Consider the following 23,769-nt stretch of genomic DNA (forward strand, 5'->3'; position numbering starts at 1 on the left):
CAGTCTCACACCCTCTAATTCTAGTCTGAAGTCGGCTTCAAAGGTGGGTCTCTAAAACAACATTAGCATGAACAAAAGCCGGCTTGTTCTAGTCACTACTCCTTGTGCGCGTTCAAAATCTGGTCTGAATATTATCGCTCAGATTTTTCCCTCAGCCAAGTGGAGCCAGACTAGACAGCCGTTTCCCTGGTAACGCAGCTACGACTCCACTCCTCCCGCCGCCTCCCCGACTTCTCGCGAGAAGAGGCGGACAATGTACTTCCGCCCGTCTCCAGCGGCCGCCTCAGAGCCGGCCTTTGCGCATGTGCCGTAGGAGAGGCGCGTTGCGGCAGTTTCCGGCGCAGGACCATGGTGCGTTTTCGGGGTTATTTTTTGTGTGTTTCCTGAATGTGGAGTCCACACGGGCTGTGGGAGCTCCGCGCCAGCTGAGCTGCCCGGGGTTCAGCCATGGCAGGATGTGGGTTAAGCCTCCCGTCCCTAGTAGAGGCTGCTGAAGTTGGTGCTGAGGGAGCCGAGGCGGGAGGCTGCGCACCGGGGAGAGCTCCATGGGGCTGGGAGCAGGAAGGGTGTCCTCTCTGGGCCACGACTCCCCGGAGCCGAGGGAAAGGACCCTGCTTGCCTGCGAGGGATGAGTGCAACAAAGCAATGAAGTGAAATGCCGGTGCGCGCCCCTCGGAGTACACGTGTTGCCGGGCCCGTGCTCCCCGCCGACGGCAACGCCGACCTAACACAGGTCCTCGCGCGGCCGGCTAGAAAGCGGGGTTTCCTGCACCCGGTGGCCCCACTGCAGTTGCTTAGGGTCGTGCGCAGGGAGGCCGCACACAGGGTGGCATGGGAGACGTGGCCAACCCTTGGGACACGTTCCAGAGATGAAGGAGTATCACTGCACATTGTCGCGAGGCCTTCCCTTGGGGAATGAAGCGGGTACTGAACGTGGGAACTTGTTTTCTGAAGTCATTAGCCGGTTCGCACTCACTGCCACACTTGATCTTAGCCAAAAGGCCGAGGCGCAATCTCCATTGCTTCTGCTATGGCAGCAAAGGAGTTACGAAATCCCTTTTTCCTACATGAACAGTAAAGAGTGGGGAAGATTGTAAAGATGGGGACAGTATATGCAGCTCCGACTTCGTGAGAGTTTGAATTCTGAAGAAATAGTTTGTTGTGATTAACTCCTCTGCCTTTTGCCTGGAATAGACACAGAGGGATCCCAGCCCCAGTGCGTCTCTCATTGACTGCACCATCAAGATGAGGAAGGAAGCAGAGGCTAGAAAGGTGGTCCTGGCCTGGGGACTCCTCAATGTGTCCATGGCCGGAATGATATATACAGAAATGTAAGTTCATCACCCAGAAAAGCCGAGAAGGAAGAAGCTGGTGGCTGGTGCCTTTAAAGTTAGTGAAGATTTTGATTGATTTTTTTTTTCCTCAGGACTGGAAAATTGATCAGTTCGTATTATAATGTGACGTTCTGGCCCCTCTGGTATATTGGTAAGTATTTAACTTGGGACTCGACAAGCATTGAGTGCCTGCTCTGTCCCCATAATTGAAGGGGACAAGGTAGAACATGCCCTTAGGGGAGGGGCAATCTGGAAGACAAGACCATCGAACTAAACAACACAGTGTGAGGTAAACAGTGTGGACGGTGAGCTTGGTGGTTACTGCCCTATGGACCCGCCCTCGCTGCCCTCGCTGGGTCCGAGTTCGCCTTTCTGGAGCGCCCAGAGTTCCGGCCCAGCAATGCCCTGTTCTCTTCATCCTCTCCCCTTTGCTGCCTCTCTGCAGTCATGTGTAAAAAAGCCTGTGTGTGCTAGACAGTCACCAAGCGTGGCTGTCAACCAGGGGTAGGAAGGTAGTTGCCAACTTTGTTGTTAATTTGCTCGAGTACAGTAGGCTCCCAACCCCAGCAAGTGTGCACTCTTCCCTTTAAGGAAAAATGCCCTGCCATTCTGTTGCAGAGCTCGCCCTGGCGTCTCTCTTCAGCCTGAATGCCTTATTTGATTTTTGGAGATATTTCAAATACACCGTGGCGCCAACCAGTCTGGTTGCTAGTCCTGGACAGCAGGCACTTTTAGGGCTGAGAACGGCTGGTAAGTGTTTTGTGTCTTACAAAGGTGTGGCAAAGTTGGCAGTAAGCCTTAAAGTTATGTTCCTTTGTCATGAGCTTGAAGGTCAGAAGGGGCTTTCCAAGTCCATCTGGTTGAGCTGTAGTGAACTGTCCTAAGGACAGTAATTAACATTCCTGATTGTATACACGGAATGGGGCGAACGTCCAGCGACCTCACCGACGTTCCGTGCCGTTGTTGAATTAAAGTGAAGTGACAAATTTGTGACTTTGAAACCAGTTTCTTATTTTGAACTTAGTAGAAATGGCAAGCACCTAACGGGTGTCCTCTGGGAGCACTCAGGTCGGTCTGTTACTGTGTGTTTTCCGGCATTTCTGTGCTCAGATGTCATGCCTATACACGTGTATTGATGTCCTTTTCCCTGTCCTAGCTGTGCAGACTGCTCCTCCACGTGATGTGACAGCCACACCGGTCCCGCCCTCTCCACCTTCCCCTTCCATTCAGGGGCAGAGTGTGCTGAGTTACAGTCCGTCCCGATCCCCCAGCAGCAGCCCCAAGTTCCCCAACTGCATGGCTGGGTACAGCCCGCCACTGCAAGGGCTCTCCTCCAGCGGCGGTGCGTCCTACAGTCCCGGAGTGACCTACACGCCGGGCAGTGGCCATAACAAGGTAACCACCGTCTTCTCAGCCAGTCATATTAAAGGCATCTAGTGTGTTGCAACTTTTTCTTTTCCATTTTATCAGTGAGAAAAATGTTAACTTTCCCAGATCACTCACTTAAGAGCCAAATTCCTCTTTTTAAGAATTAACATTTTTATTATTGTTGTTGTTGTTGCTGTTATAGAGGCAGAGTTAGGACATACAGAGATCTTCCATCCTCTGGTTCACTCCCTAAATGGCCAAAGCAGCCAGAATTGAGCTGATCTGAAGCCTGGAGCCTGGAGCTGGTTCACACCCCGAGTGACCGCTGTGGCTGGAGCTGAGCCAATCTGAAGCCAGGAGCCTCTTCCTGGTCTCCCACGCAGGTGCAGGGTCCTGGGTCCCAAGGTTTCAGGCCGTTCTTGACTGCTTTTCTAGGCCACAAGCAGGGAGCCTGATGGGAAGCGAGGCTGCCGGGATTTGATTCAGGAGCTGTGGGATACCAGCACTACAGGCAGAGGATTACCACGCTACACCGCCACACCAGCCCCCTGCCCCCTTAGTTCTGTTCTTTTCTTTTCTTTTCTTTTCTTTTCTTTTCTTTTCTTTTCTTTTCTTAAAGATTCATTTACTTTATTACAAGGTCAGATATACAGAGAGGAGGAGAGACAGAGGAAGATCTTCCATCCGATGTTTCACTCCCCAGTGACCACAACAGCTGGTGCTGCGCTGATCCGAAGCCAGGAGCCAGGAACCTCCACAGGTCACCCACGCGGGTGCAGGGTCCCAAAGCTTTGGGCCGTCCTCGACTGCCTTCCCAGGCCACAAGCAGGGAGCTGGATGGGAAGTGGAGCTGCTGAGATTAGAACTGGTGCCCATATGAGATCCCGGGGCATTCAAGGTGAGGACTCTAGCTGCTAGGCCACGCCACCGGGCCCGCGGTGACAGAGAGTTCTTGCACTCATTGTTTCACTTCCTAAATGTTCACAGCCTCGAGCCTGGGCTGGGCTAAAGCCCGGAGCCCACAAGTCCTGCTGGATTTCCAGGAGGGAAGGGGATCCAGGCTCTCCATACTTCACCTGCTGCCTCGAAAATGAAGCTTTAGGAATAGGTAACAAATGGAAACAATGGTATTAGCATGAAATTTGCGAGATACTTAGTGAAGGGAGGCCTGCCCTTGGTGACAGTGCTAGCATGCATGCTGTCCGCTGGGTCCGTGTGTCGGCACAGAAGGTCAAGCCATGAGCCGCAGCGCCGTCATGCGAGTGCCAGCTGAAGCCCTGGCCGAGCCGCCTCTGCTGCAGCGCCCGCTGATACACGGCAAGTTCTTGGAGGAATCCTGGCTTAGACCTCCCAGCCCTGGCTGTGGGGCCACCTGGGCAGTGGGCCAGCAGATAGGACATCTTTCTCTCTGCCCCTCCTCTCTAAATCTGCCTTTCCAGATAAATAAATTTTTTTTTCAAATACTAGTAATTGATCAATAAAATATAGTGGTTAGCTTTGTAAGTTACAGGAAATGTAAATCAAAAGTACTGTTTTAAAAAATCTTCTATATCGCATAAATATTTTAAAATAGTAATGTTACTATACCAAACGAGGTGCTCCTATCCATTTTTTTCTAGCAGTTTAACATAATGTAGCATTTTTATTAAATTGATCAGAATATGTATTTTTAAATGCTTATATGCTTTGACTTAATAGTTTTAGGAATCAATCATCAAATTCAAGCAAAGATTTATGTACGTAACAACATTATTTTCAGTAGCCAAAAATTGCAGACAATCAATATGTGCGGAAGAAGAAAATATAAATTATGATATATTCTCGTTTTGAAATATACATAGCCAGTATGAAAATATTTTTAAAGGATTTTTTTAAAGTTTGGTTAACTTAAAGATACAAAGCCAACCAGTATTGTCTCAGTCACATAAAAATGAAAATAAAGTGACATAGCCATGTATATTTTGAAGATTTAAAAATAAATAGGTGCCTGGTACGATAGCCTAGTGGCTAAAGTCATTGCCTTGAACATGCCAGGATCCCATATGGGTTCGTGTCCCAGCAGCCCGCTTCCCATCCAGCTCCCTGCTTGTGGCCTGAGAGAACAGTGGAGGACAGCCCAGAGCCTTGGGACTCTGCACCTGCGTGGGAGACCCAGAGAAGCTCCTGGCTCCTGGCTTCAGATCATCTCAGCTCTAGCCACTGTGGCCACTTGGGGAGTGAATCAGTGGATGGAAGATCTTCCTCTCTGTCTCTCTCTGTATATCTGACTTTCCAATAAAAGTAAAAAGATCTTGAATAAGTAAAATATTTTTTTAATGTAGCATTTTTATTATCCATTCACCTACTGAAGGACATCTTGGTTGTTCCCAGGTTTTGGCAGTTGGAAATAAAGCTACTGTAAGCACTGCTTGCAGGTTTGTGTGTGAGTTTCCTCTGTGTAGTGCCAAGGAGGACAACTGCTGAATGGTTAGGAGTAGAAATGGTTTCCTTTGAGAAGAAGCTGTGCCATGTGGCATCCTGCCAGCCACAAATGGTACATTTTGTACCACAGCCTCACCAGCACTGTTTGTTGTATACTCAATTAAAAATAAGTAAGTAATTGAGGTTCTTTTATTCTGCACAGTTGGCGAGTCTGAGCCCCTCGCCCTCGGCCCCGTACGCCGCCACCTTGGGGCCCGCGGAGAGCGGCCTGAGGGCGCGCTACCGCTCCCCGCCCAGCGTCTACAGCTCCCCGGCCGAGCGCGAGGACTACATGACCGACCTGCGGGCGCTGGGCACGTTCCTGCGGAGCCAGGAGGAGAAGCAGCAGAGAGCCAAGCTGGGTACCGTGTTCACGCCTGCCCTCCCCTCTGCCTCGTGTGTTCACTGCTTTAAGTTTTGTTTCTTTTCTCAGTGTGTCTTAAGTGCTACTGTCTTGCAAAACACTTCTTTGTTTGCCTTTTAGTATTTATTGAAGCATATAATATTTCCCTTTAGAAAAAAAAAAGGTAGCAGTCCTTAATCTGTGTGGGGTGCGTTTAATAATTACCAAGTCAGTTATTTGAAACCAAATTGTTATTGAGCTGCGTGATGATTTTCCTGGTGATGAGCTTTGACGGTGGAGCTCGGTAGGTGCTGGGACACAGCCGGAGCGAGGAAGCCACTAGAGGCCACGGCTCGGATCTCCCGAGGGAGGCCGGGGGCTGCAGGTGGCAAAGGGAAGGGTTGATGGCCTCTTGTGATTTTCTACGCATGTGTGTTTCTTTATTGAAATATTTGAAATCTGCTACAAACGGCACGGGGTGTAACACAAAGCGCAGTCCTCAGGCCCTTGTGTATTTGACCTGCGAGTCACTTGGGATAATTGTTATTCTTTGAAAGTGTTACTGGTGTCAGTTTGAGTTTTCAAGCTTGAAAAGATTCTTAATTATCTTCTTTTTTTTTCCCTCCCCAGATTATGCTGTGGTTAGAAATTTGATCTGTACTTACAGATTTTGAGACTTTTAAACTCTTGTTTTCAGTCCAGTTATATGATCACTTTTTATGAACAGTTTTTGCAAAAAATATATTGGAAAGAATGTGAGAACTAGTGTTGTGGCTGACAAGTCAAGCCTCTGGGTTACACCTCTGCCAGCCTCGCCAGCATCCCACGTGGGTGCCCATTGAGTTCTAGCTGCCCAAAAAGCAGCAGGTGCCCCAAGTGCTTGGGCACCAGTACCAACATGGGAGATCCCATAGGAGCTTTGTAAATAAATAAATAAATAGTAAATGTTAAATAGAAACTTTATAAATAAAATAAAAACTTTATAAATAAAAATAAAATTTATTTATAAATAAAACTTATAGAGAAAAGGAACATTTCTAAATTTGGGATTTTTTTTTTTTTAAGATTTATTTTATTTTTCTTGGAAAGTCAAATATACAGAGAGGAGAGACAGTGAAAGATCTTCCATCGGATGATTCACTCCCTAAGTGGCTGCAACAGCCGGAGCTGAGCCGATTCGAAGCCAGGAGGCCGGACCCTTTCCAGATCTCCCACGTGGGTGCAGGGTCCTGAGGCCTTGAGTCGTCCTCGACTGCTTTCTCAGGGCACATGCAGGGAGCTGGATGGGAAGGAAGCAGGGCTGCGGGATTAGAACCGGCAATCGTATTGGATCCTGGCACATTCAAGACAAGGACTTTTGCCACTAGGCTACCATGCCGGGTCCTCGCCCTCAATTTTTCTCTTATATGCTTGACCTAAGCAAACAAGTTTACTAAGAAAGTATTGGGCCCAGCACTGTAGCCTAGTGGCTAAAGTCCTCACTTTGCATGCACCGGGATCTCATATGGGCGCCAGTTCTAATCCCAGTGGACCCACTTCCCATCCAACTCCCTGATTGTCCTGAAAAAGCAGTTGAGGACAGCCAAGCCTTGCGACCCTGCACCTGTGTGGGAGACCTGGAAGAAGCTCCTGGCTCTTGACTTTGGATCAGCTCAGCTCTGGTAATTGAAGCCACTTAGGGAGTGAATCAGCAAATGGAAGATCTTCCTCTCTGTCTCTCCTCTCTGTATATCCTACCTTCAATAAAAACAAAACCAAAAAATCTTTAAAAACAAAAAAAGAATTTCAGAGAGAAAGGGAGAGACAGAATTTTCCACCTGCTGGCTCACCCTCAGACAGCCCGAGGGGCCAGGCCCACACCGGAGGGGCTTCCCGGGGCGGCCTGTGGGTGGCGGGCCCAACACACGCACCACCCACTGTTGCTCTTCCTAGCCCTTTAACAGGGAGCTGGACCGGAAGTGGAGCAGCTGGAGCTAGAACCAGCAGCTGTATGAGATGCCAGCATTGCAGGTGCCACAGCATGCTTCCCTGTTCTGCCAGATTCTGTGACGTGTGGATTTTGGTGTTTAAGTTGTCCCCGGTTTGGGTAGTGGGGTCTCTTTCGACCAGCCTTTGTGGACATGGCGTCAGCAGTCTGTGCTATTTAACCCTTTCTAGTGTCAGCAGAGTATTCCTGGCTCATCTGCTTCCCTGGCTGGTTCTGGAGTCGCTCTGTAGGCCCTGAGCTCCGCTAACGGAGAAGGGTAGTTAGGAACGTGTCTGGTGCTGGGCACGCCATTTCACGGTGACGTCTTGACGAAGTGGCTCGTGTTAACACCTGCAGTTCCCGTTCGGCTGGTGTCCCTTCCGGCTCCGCCTGCGTGTACCTGAGCTCCTTTCTGCGGTGGGAACAAACGAGCCAGTCCGTTCTTGCTCCCGCCTCAGTCTCGCTCACGTGTGCTTCACACATACCCTTTGGTTTCCTTTTTGGCTGAATCCTTTGAAAGTCATCCATGGCGGGCCCGGCGGCCGTGGCCTAGCGGCTAAAGTCCTCGCCTTGAAAGCCCCGGGATCCCATATGGGCGCCGGTTCTAATCCCGGCAGCTCCACTTCCCGTCCAGCTCCCTGCTTGTGGCCTGGGAAAGCGGGAGAGGACGGCCCAATGCATTGGGACCCTGCACCCGCGTGGGAGACCTGGAAGAGGTTCCTGGTTCCCGGCATCGGATCGGCGCGCACCGGCCCGTTGCGGCTCACTTGGGGAGTGAATCATCGGACGGAAGATCTTCCTCTCTGTCTCTCCTCCTCTGTGTATATCTGGCTGTAATAAAACGAATAAATCTTTAAAAAAAAAAAAAAGGAAAGTCATCCATGGCTCAGGATTTCATGTGTGTCTCCCCAGACCAGGGCTTTCCTTCTGACTACAGTCTGAGTGTACTCGCTGCTACTGTCGGTTGTTGCATGGCCTCGCTGACCTCGCTGTGACCTTTGCAGCTTTTATTCGTGCAGCATCTGGATGTGTTGCCCTTCGTTTTCACACTTTTTGTTTTCTGTAAGATGTTCGTGTGTTTTGCTTTCTCTTTTGGACCCTTATGACATTTCCATTTTGAAGAGGTTAGGCTGCTGTTTTGCAATCATAGATTTGTGTGATCGCGTTCTCGTTATTAGATTCAGGTTAAGTGTTCTCTAACTTAGATGCTGGAACATTCCTTCCCGTGTGTCAGACCAGGAGCTGTGTGACGCTGTTTTGTGCCTTGGTTGGTATTGTGAAATGGGCTGCTCACTTGGTCACGGTGAGATGCGTGAGTTAACACAGGTGATTGCAAACTGGGCCTCTTTCTAAGCTTGCGTTTCTGCTGCATTTCACGGTTCGGCTTCCCTCCTGACGTGCGGGGCTGCCGCCTCCCTTCACCCGCATTCAGTCAGCTTGGATTCGTGCTTGGCTCTGTCTTTAGCATTAGTCTAGTTGTTGTTAGCTAATTGAGTTTTTATGTTTCATTCATTTGGGATTTTTTCTTTTATCTTTTCAGTTCTATTTGATTCTTTATAAGATATTCCTTGTTATATAGAATTTTTTTTAAGCTTTATTTATTGTTATTGGAAAAGCAGATTTTACAGAGAGGAGAGCAGAGAAAGAAATGTTCCATCCACTGGTTCATTTCAGAATGGCCACAGTGGCCAGAACTGAGCCAGTCCAAACCTGGAGCTTGCTCCCAGTCTCCCATGTAGGTGCACGATCCCAAGGCCTTGGGCCAGATTCCACTGCTTTTTTTTTTTTTTTAAGTGGAGCAGACGGGATATGAACTAGTGCGCATGTGGGATACTGATGGTTGAAGGTGAAGGACTAGCCTCTTGAGCCATAGCGCCAGCCCGAGTGTCTTTCTAGTTCTTTCATTTAAAATTTTTTTGATCTGTGATTTCTAATTTTTTTCTTAGATTTTTAAATTTTATTTTATTTTTAAAAATTATTTTACTTATTATTATTTAATAAGTCATAATTACATAGAGAGATCATGATTTACTGGTTTATTCCCTAGCTGGCTTCTGTTGCGAGAGCTGGGCTGATCCAAAACCAGGAACCAGTAGGTTTTTCAGGGTCTCTCAGGTAAATACACAGACCCAAGCACTTGGCCATCGGTCCCCACTCTTCCGGGTCATTAGCAGGATGCTTGGTCAGAAGTAGAGCGTGCAGGTCTCCAGGTGGCATCCATATGCGATGCCAGCACACCGGGTGGAAGATTGGCTTGCACCATGCCACCCCATGTCTGTCATTTCTTTAAAAATATTTATTTACTGTTATTTTTTTTTTTTGAAAGGTACATGACCGAGAGCATTCTTGATCTACTGGTTCGCTCTCCAGACGGCCACAGTAGCTGCTGAGGCTGGGCCAGGCCTACTCCAGGAGCCTGGAACTTTCTCTGGGTCTGCCATGTGAGTGGCATTTGGGCCATGTTCATATGCTTTCCCTGGTACATTTGCAGGAAGCTGGATCAGAAGCAGACAGGTGGGAACTTAAGCAGATGCTGTCACAGCAGTGGCTTAACGCACTGTGCCAAAATTCGGACCCCAGAAATCCTTCAGATACTTGTAGTAGGAGGTATTTTAAGTTACCTCATTTGCTCTGTGGTCAGATTTCTAAATTGATGTGTGCTTTCATTCTTAGATTGTTGAAGTTATGCAGGTATAGGTATGGGGCTATTCCGTTGTTGGTTGTAGTGGCTATAATGGAGAATTCCTGTTTTGTTACTTGCTATGCATGTATTTTTGTTAAAGACAGGGAGGAGTCCCATACTCTGGCTCATTCCCACAGTGAATGAGCCACAGTGAAACCAGTCTACAGCCAGGGACCAGAGACACAGTCCAGCTCTTGGGCGGGAGTGGCAGGAACCCTGGTGCTGAGCCACATAGGCTGCTCCGGGTGCGCACTGGCAGGAAACTGCACTTGGCGGCAGAGCTGGGACGCAGAGCTCGGCACTCTGATACGGGATCTTAATCAGTGTGCCAAACGCACCAACAAGGGTTAAAGTGTCCTGTCTCTCTTCGCTGTCTAAAACCTGTCTTCATTGGAATGTTTCTGTAGTTTATATGTTTTCACAGAAAGTTTAATTATCATTCTCTGAGCTAATGGTCAAGCTGGTTAATGAAGACAGGCTAACCTTGCGCTCTGTCTTCACCTATTTTACATCTTCCTCTGCTGTTCCCTGTTTATCAAATCGCTTGTGTTGGCTTACAAGTTCTTTTCTTGATATTCATTCATTCCTACAAGTCCATTTTGTCAGAAGTCCTACTTGGAAGTTTAACCTCGTCCAACGTCTGATGTTTCTTTACTGCACAGAGCTGTTTTTCTCACGTGTGCTTGGATGAAACACTGTGTTAGCCAAAGCAGCAAGCCCGAGATTGGCCAACGCCATGGTGGTGGTGAACCGAGGTGTTGGCCGTACGTCCCTTCCGTGATTTCTCATCCATTGTGCCTATAAACATCATACCGAAGCAAACTGTATTGTTTCTATCATAACTTATCATGGAGAATTTGTTATTTAACTAAAAAATAACAAAGTACTATGTTAGTTGCGGGGGGAAATGGTCCATGCCTGAGGGGTGCAGATTCTGTGTGAGAGAACACACTGTCAGCTTGAGGTGTGCTGAGGTCGGTGAAGGCCTCTGTAGGAATAGATCGCTGATGGTGCTTTTTGTGGACATTTCCTGAATAGGAATTTGTAGGTTTAGTAGTGTAATCAGTTGGTGGTCTTTTCATAAAACACAGGGATTACAGTAAACTAGTAAATGAAACACAGTGTGGCTCAAGGAGAAGTGACGCTAACCTGCAGCGGTCGCTAGCGGGGAGGGCCTGGGGAGGGGCTGGGGAGGTCCACCCCGAGTCTCCAAGGCCCCAGCAAGGCTGTGTGTCACCCGTTTATTTCCTGAAGAGATTTGCTGTTTCTAACCCAGTTATTTCAACAAGCCTTATTTTGCCACAAAATTTATTTTTATTGCTTACCGTTCCTGTGGCTCTTTAGTTGAAACTGCCAGGAAGTGTTCAGTTTAACTTGTTTCTTTTTTTGTAGTTTTTGGTGGTCTTTGTTTTTGTTTGAAAGACAGATTTTAAAGAGTTAGAGAAAGAGCTCTGGTTCAGTCCCCAGATGGTCAGCAAGGCCAGAGCTGTCGGTGTGGGGCCTCCCCGACGGCTGCGGGGCCTGCGGAGCTGGCTGTTCTCTGCTGGTCTCCCAGGAGAGGAGCTGGGCCGTGTGGGATGCCAGCCCCACAGAGGGAGGAGTCCCCGCCACACCAGTGCCCGTCCTTGTTCATTTTTGGTGCAAGTAGCCCAAATTGGGCGAAGAGAGGAAGATGCTGAGGAGGGAGAGTCGCTCTGGGAGGGTTTGGCTTCTCACTCTGGCTGCCGTGCTCGGTGCTGGGACACCCAGTGTGAATGCGTGACCACAAACAGACTGTTGAATGATTGTAGGGAGCCCGGATTCCACCTCCTCTTCCTCCAGTCCCACTTTCTGGAACTACAGTCGCTCCGTGGGGGATTACGCCCAGACACTGAAGAAGTTCCAGTATCAGCTGGCATGCAGGTCTCAGGCCCCGAGTGCCAGCAAGGATGAAGCTGACCTCAGCTCGAAACAGGCCGCAGAGGAGGTAAGCGGGAGACGCACGGGGCTTCGTTGGGGCTTCGGTTTGGGCTTGGAGGTGTCTGGAAGGCCTTGCCTTCTGCTTCTGCAGCACTTTCTTCCTGGGCTCCCTTAAGACCTTCACTGGATCTCAAGGCCAGTCTAGCATGCGTTCAACAGTGGAAAGGCTCTCTTCTTACGTTGTGTATCTGGAACTGAATGATGGTCCACGTTTCATTCTCCACGGTGGATAGTTGACATGAGTGCCCTGCCTGGAACATTGTTGTGCTTTCAGTATGTGAGACTCCTGCTTTTAAAACACGTGTAAATCAGAATGTTGGCTAATCTGCGATTTCACCGGTTTAAAGCTAAATACCAGATTTTGCTATTGTTCGTAAAAGCAAGAATTATTTAAACATACCAATATAACAAATTTTTAAAAACATGTCTTGAACAGCAATCATAAACGAGTAGTAAGGAAGTTGAATGAATATTAATGTTTGAGGTGGTTTTTGAAGCTCATCAGGTACTTTGCGAGTGGAGGAATGATTGATGATTTCTGACAAGTTTGTCCTGCTGACTGTCCATCTTAAATACGCACTTTTTACAGGTTTGGGCAAGAGTGGCCATGAATAGGCAGCTTCTTCATCACATGGATTCCTGGACGGCCAAGTTTAGAAATGTAAGTGCTAACATTGCCCCGCGGACACTTAGTGCCCGGACATGCAAAGCATCTTATCAGAGTAGTGGTCAGAGCTGTTATTGATTAGAATATCAGAATTAAATCTACCTTCCCAGTAAAAGTTAAAGAAATCTTAAATCAGTCAGTCCATACTAAGACTGTTGAGCTCAGCCCAGAACTGCTCAGTTAACACTGGCTGGAGTTGGTCCGTCTCCTGACTGTTTACATTGCTTTGATGTAGCCAGACAGGCTGGCAGCTAGGTGAGTATAATACACGTTGGGAAAACGAGTGAGCCAGGTGATATCATGAGTTAGTAAAAAATACAAAATATAAAATCTCAAGTCCTTTAGGAATATTAGCTGCTTAGAAAAAAATGTAAACAATTCAGATCTGTAGGATACAGTGTAGTGAAGCGCTGGCCGAGTGTGCGGGCTGCAGTAATTGGCCATGGTTACCGTTCCTGCAGTCAGCACCTGAACAGCCTGGCTGGGAGAAGGGCTGCAGGCAGCATCCCGTGAACTCGGCTCAGCTCTTGAAAATATATTAAATTTTTGATTACAGCATAGATTACAAATACTTTTGTATGTTTTTATAGGCTTTTGAATTCAAAATTATTTATAAAGAATTGTGAGCTTATTTTATCTCAGACGTTGTTTAATCTTTCATTTTATGGCTCGAAGTGGGAAAGGAAAGGCTGGTTGAGGCTGCTCAGGAAGCAGCACAGACAGACGAGGAGGTCCTGCTCATTGTATGTCCTGAAGTTAGCCGTGATCTCACGGTTTGGCCCAGTGGTCTGCCTGCGCCTGGGCTACCTGCACGGCACACTGAAGCGTTTGGGCTGAGTCCCAGCTCTGACCCTGTGGCCAGACTCCGCTGCTGTGTACAGTGGCAGGGAGCCTGGGGACCAAGGGAGTCTTATTCCTGCCATTCACAAGAGAGACCTGGGGATTGGACTCCTTGTCCCTGTCTCTGACCCGTCCCTGGCTCGAGCGGTGTCTGGATGGTAGAACACACGGACGCTCTGTCTCTAATATCTTTTAAGAAAGAGGAATGTAATTTGCTTTACACTCCAGGCATATTTGATTCTTAATCTTTAGTTAAGGATTAATTCTTTGGATGTTAATTCTTTCTAGACTTCAGACAGCTGTCACTTCTCGTCCTTTTGGCCAAGACCAAGTGTAGATTTCAAATACTCTGGCTTCTGTTCTGTTTAACTGTATGATTCTGTTAATTTTCAAGTATAAGTGTAAAAAAAGAGGGCCTGGCACGGTAGCTCAACGGCTACTGTTTCCACCTTGAACATGCCAGGATCCCATCGGGGCACCAGTTCTAATCCCGATGGCCCCACTTCCCATCCAACTCCCTGCTTGTGGCCTGGGAAAGCAGTCGAGGACGGCCCAAAGCTTTGAACCTGCAATTGTGTGGGAGACCTGGAAGAGGCTCCAGGCCCCTGGCTTCGGATTGGCTCAGCTCCAGCCATTGTGGCCACTTGGGGAGTGAATCAGTGGATGGAAGATCTTCCTGTCTGTCTCTCCTCTTCTCTGTATATCTGCCTTTCCAATTTAAAAAAAATCTTTAAGATGAGGGAACTGTAATTATGGAAATATAGTTTTTTTGAAAAAGGTGAAAAAGACGCTGTTAGAGCTGCTTATAGAAATGGAAATGGTTTGATGAGCCTTTTGGAATTATGTGTGCAAAGTTGATGTCTCGTTTCTTCCTAGTGGATCAGTGAGACGATATTAGTGCCGCTTGTACAGGAGATGGAGTCCGTGAGCACCCAGATGAGACGGATAGGCTGTCCAGAGCTGCAGATAGGAGGTACGTGGAAACAGAACCCTGAGCTTGATCCATTATCCGTAATAAATCTAGCAAAGGAAAAAGCTGTTTTTGTGGTGTGCTGTTTAATGGTGCTTCTGTTGTCCAGAGGTGAGGAGAGACGCGATGTTTGTAATCCGTTTTTTTTGCTGTGCCATCTTGATTGAGATGCCGTTCAGGTACCACACAGTTCTCCGGGTGTGCGGTCCAGCAGTTGGCTTGTGCGACTGTCACCACAGTCATTTTTAGTACATTTTTATCACCCAAAAAAGAGAGACCTCCTGCCCTTGACAGTGCCCCTGTTGTGCACGCTGGCTCCAGTATGAATTGCACAATCACACTTTCTATTTTCCTTTTTTTTTTTTTTTAATTTGCTTATTTATTTGAAAGAGTTACAAAGGAAAAGAGAAAGGTCTTGCATCTGCTGACTCAGGCCCCAGGTGGACGACCAAAGCTGGACCAGGCGAAAGCCAAGAGCCGGGAGCTCCATCCGGGTCTCCCGCACAGGTGGAGAGTCCATGCACTTGTGCATTGGCGGAGAGCTGGACCAGAAGTGGAGCCGCGGGGACTCTAGCTAGCACTCAGATGGGGTGCTGGCTTGAAGTCAGTGGTTTCGTGTGCACTGCGCTGCAGCAGCCTCTAACTTGGGTATCTTAATCTTTGTTGTACGGATTAAGAAATGTCTACTTAAGTCACTGGATAAGATATCCATGTCCCACACCGAAAAGCCTTTATTCAGTTCCCAGCTCCGGCTCGTGAAAACAGCTTCCTGTCATGGGAGCCCTGGGGAGCCGTGGTGATGGCCCTGCGGATTGAGTTGGTGCGACTCATCTAAGAGACTGGGTTAAGGGCCTGGCGTTTAGCTTAGGTCTGACCCAGTCCCAGACCGAACGGGCACCGTGGGCATTCAGGGAGGGAGCCCGTGAAGGGGAACTCACGCATTCCTGCGTGGACGCTCGCTCACGGCCTCTGCTGAGCGGCTGCAGGGACAGCGATGTGTGGACCTGTGCGTCCCTGCAGCGCCTGGCTAGTGAAGTGTCCGAGTCTGTCATGAGCCCTGGGAAGCCAGCTGTTACTCCCTCATTTTATGGATAAAGGTACTAAGATGTGGAGAAGTTAAGTAACTTACCAAGTACAATGATCCGTTAAAATCCTCAGGCTCTGAGGCTCCACTGGGCTTTTTTCCGGTCTTTGTAATGTTACCAGGACATGTGTTTAATTTTCTGATTTTAAATCAAAAGGTACTCTTTTTTTTAAAAGGTTTGTCTTATTATTATTATTATTGGAAAGTCAAATATACAAAGGACAGAGAGAAAGATCTTCTATTTGATGGTTCGCTCTGCAACTTTGCTCTGGAGCTGAGCTGATCCAAAGCCAGGAGCCCAGAGCCTCTTCTGAGTCTCCCACGCAGGTGCAGGGTGCAACTGCTTTCCCAGGCCACAAGCAGGGAGCTGGATGGGAAGTGGAGCCACCGGGATTAGAACTGGTGCCTAAATGGGATCCTGGCATGTGCAAGGCGAAGACTTTAGCTGCTAGGCTACTGCGCCAGACCCGGCACTCATTAATTTTTATTTTTCCAGTTTATTTGGCTGGTTCCTTGGATGTGTATACATATGAGTGCAAATGTGGCCTCTGTGGCGCTGGCATTGTTGCACAGTGGAGGGCCAGCGTAAGTCCCTGATGCCGTGCTTCCGAACCATCTGCCTGTAATGTGCCTGGGAAGGCAGAACAAGGTAGCCCAGGTGCGTGATCCCACCGTCCACACACAAGATCACGCTGGAGCGCCTGGCTCCTGTCTTTGGCCTGGTGGGGCACTGTCCATTGTGCCATCAAGGGAGTGAGCCAGCAGGTGGAAGATCTCTCTGGCTCTCCCTCACTCCCTGTCATTCTGCCTTCCAAATAAATACACCTTAGAAATCCACCATGAGTAAGGCAGTGCAAGTTAACAGAAATTCTCGCTGCTTTCATTTCTTTCTGCAGTAGGTAGTGACTGCCATGTGCTAGATACTGCACTAGGCATTGAGGGTGCAACAGTGAGCAGAATGGCCAGTGCCCCATCCTGGCTTTCTTCCTGATAGTAAGACAGATGAGAAAGAAGACACAGTAAGTACAGTGGAGCGGTCAGTGCTCGGGACAGACCCACAGCAAGGTGACGCTCTGCCGGTTGCAGGAAGCGGGCTGGAGTTTGAGGCAGAGAGGCCGAGGAAGGCCTTCCTGAGCCCCGGGAGTGTACTGAAGGCACACGGAGACGGCCGGGCCGGGAGGAGGCAGAGCTGCTCTGTGCTAGGAGTCCTCAGGGGGATGAGCGTGTCGTCTGTCTGTCTCCAACAGAGGCAAGCATTACCAGCTTGAAGCAAGCCGCACTGGTCAAAGCCCCTCTCATGCCAACTCTGAACACGATCGTGCAGTATCTGGACCTCACACCCAATCAGGAGTACTTGTTCGAAAGGATCAAAGGTCCGTATTGATTGGAAGGAGATGGTCTGGGAGGTTTCCCTTTGCACTGGGGCTTATGAGTACAGGATGACAAGGAGCAGACATTGTTTTAAAATTCAGTGCATAATTATGACCTTACACTTTATAAATATACATTCAAGTATGGCTTAACTAAAATAGCTGAACAACTTTGGGATTTCCTGTGCTAAGAAATGTTAAAATAACCCTGATCAACTATGTAAACATCATAAAAAATACTATATGTAACAAAAAAAAAAAAAGAAATGTTAAAATAGTAGTTATGCTGCCACGTATTGGGAATGTGCAGTGTGTGCCCGGCCTCAGAGGGGCGGAGACTGCTCAGAGTGGGACCCGTGGGCGCCCAGAGCAAGCCCGGCCTCGTTTCTGGCATTTGTAAGGTTCCCATCTGCTATGTTGCTTCTTCCTGCCTCTTACCGTCAGGAGGCTGGCCCCTCCACCTCTGCCCGCACCGCCTCTCTGCGTGGCATTGCTTCAGGAAGTTAAATGCCTCTCAATTTGGATAAACAGGAAAAATTTCCTCATTACTAAGCTAAGTTTTAGAAATAAAATGGCTCAGTATTCAAGTTCATCGTCCTCTTCGCTTGGAAGTGCTGTCGCGCGCTGCCCTTGTCCTGCGTTTGCGCATCAGAGCCCTCAGGGTGGCCGGTCTGTTTCTCTGCCATCCAGAGCTCTCGCAGGGAGGCTGCATGAGCGCCTTTCGCTGGAACGGGGGCGGCGGCTTCAAAGGACGCACGTGGGACACCGACCTGCCCACTGACTCGGCCGTAAGTCCTGCCCTTGGCCTTGCTTCTGCCGCTAGGTCACGCTGTCAGTTTTCCATTATTAAAAAAAAAGGAACTTTGAGTTTAGGACAGAAGTAATTTATGTTGCCAGCTCTTAGCCCAGCGGCTGTTAGTATCTCTGTGTACTTTCGTTTTTCCTTTATTAAGGTGGTGGCGTTTTCAGTGTTTTTATCACAGTTGTGGTTGTCCTGTACGTAAAATTGTGAAACTGTGTATCCTATTATTTTTCTTTTAGATTTGGTTTTTTGATTGGCCTGGTTTTTTCCAAGACCCCATCACTTTGCTATACTAGGCCTAAAAATTTAGGAAATTTGTGGTCAGGGGAGGGTTTTTTAATTTATTTTTCTTCATTAAAAATTATGCCAAGGTAGACCATGCATGTTTCATTTTTCTGTAGGCTGATTAGGTTAGCCTACTTTTTTCTAGTAATAATTATGGATAAAAACTAAATTTAATTAAAATTGAATTTGTATATTTTGGTTTTGCTGTTGATTAACTGTGGGTGTGAATGATTCATTCCACTTTGTTGTTTTTCTAGGCTTGCTACGAAAAACCAAAAATAAATGTTAAATATTTAAAGAGTAAAATCCTGGTTGTAGATAAGCTGTTCCAGCACACGTATACTCACTCACACACACACACACACACACAAAATAGCAACTCTACAAGTTGGGGTATTTTTAAAGTTTTTCAATTTGAAAAGAAAATGTCATGAAAGTATAGATTGATTTGCTGGCAAAATATAGTCTGTTGCGATTCTAAGTGGATTATCTGAGTTAAACTTGATCTTGCCGCTTAAACTTCTGAATTCGTTTACAATTAAAGAGATTCTACTGTTGAATTCCATCTGTTAATGTGAATAACACTTTTGATTAAAATTGATATATTGCCAAAATTATGTGTTTTATCTCTTCATCCTTTTCATCTTACAAATAGAACCACTTGAAGGCATTTTGGCTGATTCTCTTAGGGAAGAGTGTTTCCGTTGGAGTGGTGTTGGGGCAGGTCCCCGCGCTGACCCGGCCGTTCTTGTCCTAGGTCATCATGCATGTCTTCTGCACCTACCTCGACTCCCGGCTGCCGCCGCACCCCAAGTACCCTGACGGGAAGACGTTCACGTCGCAGCACTTTGTGCAGACCCCCAACAAACCAGGTGTCGTGCTCCTCCAGAGCGGGTCACAGTGCGGGAAACGCCTTTCCTGCTGCAGCTGTTGACTGTAGCGTGTTTCCTCTACAGATGCGACAAACGAGAACACTTTCTGCATTTATCAGAGTACCATCAACCCTCCGCACTACGAGCTTCTCTACCAGCGCCATGTCTACAATCTTCCAAAGGTATCTCAGAGAATGACGCCAGTGGCTTCCTCTGGTCATCTGTTTAGAGCAGGCGTTTAAGCTGGTAGTTAAGATACCCACATCTAGGGGTCTGTGCTGTGGCATATCAGGTTAAGCTGCTGCCTGAACACCAACACCCTGTTGGGCTCCATCCAGACCTCCCACCCGAGTGGCAGACTCAGGCTTGAGCTACCATTCCCGGTGTCTAAGGTTCATCATCAGGGAGCTGGCTTGGAAATGAAGTGCTGGGACTGGGACCCAGGGGTCCCACAGTGCTCACCCCTTTCTCATAGAAATCATGAACCAAGTGTCGGGTTTGAGTCCCAGCTCCACTCCTGATTCTGTCACCCTGCGGAGGCATCAGGTGCCAGGGCTTCACACAGTTGGGTTGCTGCCGCCTGCTCGGGGAGCTGGGTTGTGCTCCCAGCTGCGTCCTTGGCCTGGCCACTGCTGGCTAATGCAGGCATTCTGGTCGTTAACCAGTGCGTAGGAGCTCTGTCTCTGTGCTTTCTCAAATAAATGTAATAGCTCTTGTCAGGGCAAACAGGTAGAAGTTAATCAGCAAATTGAAAATATGAATTAGGGCCCGGCGGCGTGGCCTAGCAGCTAAAGTCCTCACCTTGAACGCCCTGGGATCCCATATGGGCGCTGGTTCTAATCCCAGCAGCTCCACTTCCCATCCAGCTCCCTGCTTGTGGCCTGGGAAAGCAGTCAAGTACGGCCCAGAGTTCTGGGACCCTGCACCCATGTGGGAGACCCAGAAGAAGTTCCTGGTTCCCAGCTTTGGATCGATGCAATACCGGCCGTTGCAGCTCACTTGGGGAGTGAATCATCGGACGGAAGATCTTCCTCTCTGTCTATCCTCCTCTCTGTATATCTGACTTTACAAAATAATAATATAAAAAAAAAAAGAAAATATGAATTAACTGCTTTTGCAGAATGGCAGGTGGCTAAGGGTCCAGCTGTAGGGCACAGTGAGGTGGTGTTTCGTGTGTAGCACCAATGTCTCAAGTAGAAGGCTTTCCAGTCCCAGCTGCTCCATTTCCAGTCCAGCTGCTGGCCAGTGCACCTAGAAAGCTGTGAGATACGGCCCAAGTGCTTGTGGGAGGCCGCTGGAGGCCCGGGCTCTTGGGCTGGCCCAGCCACAGCTGCTATGGCTGTTTTGGGGAGTGAATAGGCAGCGGGAGTAGCTCGGTCTCACTCTCTCTGAATAAATAAAAAATGATCTTTAAAACCACACACACACACACACGCACAGATGGCTTTATGTTTCCGCTGGCATCCCACACCTGTCATAACTAACATTCGTCACAGGTTCTTCTGTTTCACGGCTCACCGTCTACCTTTCCTGCCAGCTTCAAGCTCCTTGGCCACATGGCTCCTTTCTCACCCACCTCCCAGCGCAAGCCTCGGGCACTTTGATTCGCGGCATGTGACGAGGGCGCCTGTGACTACCTGCTGGGGGAAGCTTGTTCGTTTGGTTGAAGTGCTGTTTTCCTTTTTGTCTTTGTTCCAGGGCAGAAATAATTTGTTTCATACTTTGCTGATGTTCCTGTACATCATAAAGACCAAAGAGTCAGGCATGCTCGGGTAGGTGCGGCATTCCTGACCCCGTACTTGCTTTGTGACTGTCCTCTGCGCTCTGAACACTGTGCCCCAGGCTTGTCCTGCGGCCGGTGGACACTGAGAAACACAGAAAGCCAGTGGTCTGACTGAGCAGTACATTGGACTGAAATACTGGTTTGGATACAGTGGATTCAATAAGATATGTTATTTGAGTTAGTTTTACCCATTTCTTTTCAGGAATGGTTTGGTTTGGTTTTCTTTTGTTCTGGTTTTTTTTTTTTGAGAAGCCACCAGAGTAAGCCCATGGATTGGCTCACGGTCCGGTGCCCCTGACTGCCAGGGCCGGGCCAGGGCGGGGAAGAATCCAGTTTCCATCATTAGATCCATCATTAGAGTCAGGCTGCAGCGGAGGGCATCCGACCCAGCTACGCTGATGAAAACCCCACGTGCTGGGCCAGTACCCACCTCAGGAAACTGGAAAGTACTCATTTGCCCGCCCCTTTTTTTCTAATGGGCAACTAACATGTGACAAATGAAACATTTTAGACTAAAGTGAATGTGTTTTTTGTTTGGGGTTTTCTTTTAAAACAAGAGGGAAAACTTTAGAATTATTACCCTTTTAATATGGCTGATTAATCTTTACAATATTCTAAAACAAGCTATCGTGCTTGTAGCTTAGAAAAACGGAGTGTCTCAGAGTTTATTGGGAATCACAACCGTAAGAATAGATTGATTCAAATACAGTATTGGTTTACTTATACAGTTATGAGATTAGCTGGGTATTGTACTTCCAGAAGAAAAAACTGGACTCCACAGTAGTTCAGATGTTCTGTTCAGCAAAAGATCATCAAATAAATCAACTTTAATATTAGCTGATCAACTGAGCCAAAGCCTGCTACAGACCTAGATGGCAAACGCCACTTCATGATCTGTGTCACAAAAGGGCACATCAGGAAGGAAAGACAGGCAAGTGAGCGAGACACTTTCCCAGAACAGCACTGTGCAGATCCCTAGTAACTAAACACAGGCCAGAATTCGATTTCTGTTGAATTAATCCTTTCCAGTGTTGGTGAGAATACTGAGGGGGAAAATGGGATAAATTGTTGACAGAAATTGCCAATTTTTTTTTAATCTATTTTATTGTATTGTTGTTGACAATCGGAAAGGAAGCAGCCCCTGAATCCAGGTGGGCCCGGGCCCAGCTCAGCATGAGCACATGTTGGCTGGGATCGGGATCCGAGCAAGACGCTGTCTCCTGCAGCCCCCTAAATTGCCAAATTTTTGAAGGGAATTTTTGGCAGTATAGCTGTGGTTAAATTTTTTAATCAAAGTTACTATATCCTCATATGAAAAAACCCTGGGGTCAAATGACCCGCGAACAGTTAGTTGCCTGTGTCCCGCGTGCCCTCTTTGCCAAGGCAGAAACTTGGAACTGTGACTCAATGCCAGGGGTGAAGGGTGGCTGCCCCACGCTCGGTGTGGATCTTGGCTCGCTGGCTGGGGACGGGCTGTCCCCACCTCTCCTCCCTTCCTGCCTTCAGCACCTCCAGGCCACTCTGCTGCGGTTTGTCTTGTTATATGCAGTGTGGTTTAGCTGAAGATATGTTCATAAAATACATAGGAGGCCCAGCACAACGCCCCTCCTTGGTAAGTTCCCAGCCCCGGTGAAGACGGCTCCTGGAGGCCTGTATTCTACATTGTTTCAAGTTGACACTTTCACTTTCGTCTTACTCACTGGAAGTACTCTCTTAGTGCTGTCTGTTGTCTGGTATAATAGTTTCAAAGTCCATTGAAAAATTCCAACTTTCCATAAATCTATTATTCTAAATGCAGATTTTAAGCACAGTTCAAAACATAATTAGTGTTAGTAGAATTCACCTGATAAGCCATGTGTAACATAATTCATTGCAGAATCATATTAAATGTCATCAATTAAGCATGTTTTCCTTTCAGTGTTTCTCGTTTTCATTATTGGAAGCAAGACCTTAAATGCTTAGCAAGAAATTCTAGTAAAACTTTTTTTTTTCTTTCTGTTTATAGGAGAGTTAATCTTGGTTTATCCGGTGTGAACATTCTGTGGATTTTCGGCGAGTAGCGGGTCATTTCATTCCAAACATGCGGACTGACGCAGGAAGCTGAGCTGAGCCTCTGCGCGACACTGCCTGTGTGTCCAGCCTGCCACCACGCCGCGGCTTCCCTGCGACACTCCGCCCCTTGGCCAGAGGACACTGGGGCTTGGCCGTGTCACCTTGATGCTCTTTGCATTTCAGAAGTTTGAGCTGACCGTCAGACCGCACCCCTGGGGTTTGTGCTAACCTGAGTTCAGGAGCGCCCTCTTTAACCGTAATCCCCACATGAAATGGTCCACTTGACCCTTCAGGTCATCACAGAACGTGAGGCTTCTAACTTTAAAAAACTTATAGTTAGTCCTCTAAGTACTTCAAAAGGAACAGAATTGTGAGTTGAGTGGTTTCCATCTGTTTTCCCTGGGTTTGTGTGTGTATGCCCAAGTCCTGTGTTCAGAAAAGGGATTCTGACTTCGAAGTGGTGTATACTCTTAAAAGACTACTGAAAGAGGCTGTGCACGCTCTCTTCTCAGCCCCCCTTGGGTTCAGTCTCACTGGCAGAAATAAACTACTGGAGTTACATCTGAGAGCACCAAAGAGTGCGCGGCCCTGGCTTCAGAACTCGGTTTCATTGTTGTCCATGCAGTGTTATTTTTAGAACTCCTTTCTGTGAGATCATACGGAGGCCATGTCTGTTTAGCTTTTTAAAGGTGGATTCTCTTCAAAGTATCTGAGGAGGCACGAGGGCCGTGCCTTGGGCTGGTGCCACCCTTGTTTCTGTGAGTGCTGGCGTAGCCACAGGGGCAGGCCCGTCGCTGGCGGGGTGCCAGCTGTCATTGCTACACAGCAGCCCACAGGGGACAGTGTTGTGCCTGCGCGCCATTTTGTGTAGTTTGTAAATTCTGATTTTTATAAGGGTATCCCTGTTTTTTAAAAGTTGATCTATTTTTTT

The 23,769-nt window shown here is 47.9% G+C and overlaps 1 protein-coding gene across 2 annotated transcripts; it reads left to right on the forward strand.

The window, feature by feature from the left end:
• The first annotated feature begins 304 nt into the window (after positions 1 to 304).
• Positions 305 to 23,003, forward strand: TMEM209 (transmembrane protein 209). 2 transcript variants are annotated; one of them, XM_058654946.1, is made up of 15 exons: positions 305 to 351; positions 1,195 to 1,331; positions 1,427 to 1,485; positions 1,953 to 2,084; positions 2,491 to 2,729; positions 5,326 to 5,524; positions 11,945 to 12,120; positions 12,703 to 12,774; positions 14,497 to 14,593; positions 16,922 to 17,047; positions 17,735 to 17,832; positions 18,889 to 19,003; positions 19,088 to 19,185; positions 20,702 to 20,775; positions 22,792 to 23,003. In XM_058654946.1, exons 1-15 carry the CDS (start codon positions 349 to 351, stop codon positions 22,844 to 22,846), a joined length of 1,680 nt encoding a protein of 559 aa, XP_058510929.1. In that variant the 5' UTR covers positions 305 to 348; the 3' UTR covers positions 22,847 to 23,003. The 2 variants fall into 2 exon arrangements, with proteins under 2 accessions (XP_058510929.1, XP_058510930.1); XM_058654947.1 differs by lacking the exon at positions 305 to 351 and adding an exon at positions 598 to 650.
• Positions 23,004 to 23,769: the final 766 nt, after the last annotated feature.

Source organism: Ochotona princeps, chromosome 25, assembly GCF_030435755.1.
Source record: "Ochotona princeps isolate mOchPri1 chromosome 25, mOchPri1.hap1, whole genome shotgun sequence".
NCBI lineage: Eukaryota > Metazoa > Chordata > Mammalia > Lagomorpha > Ochotonidae > Ochotona > Ochotona princeps.

Excerpts from the sequence above, each read along its gene's own strand:
- TMEM209 (XM_058654946.1), top strand. Across the intron at positions 2,085-2,490 it reads TTTAGGGCTGAGAACGGCTG|CTGTGCAGACTGCTCCTCCA; the intron begins GTAAGTGTTTTG and ends TCCCTGTCCTAG. Across the intron at positions 2,730-5,325 it reads CGGGCAGTGGCCATAACAAG|TTGGCGAGTCTGAGCCCCTC; the intron begins GTAACCACCGTC and ends TATTCTGCACAG.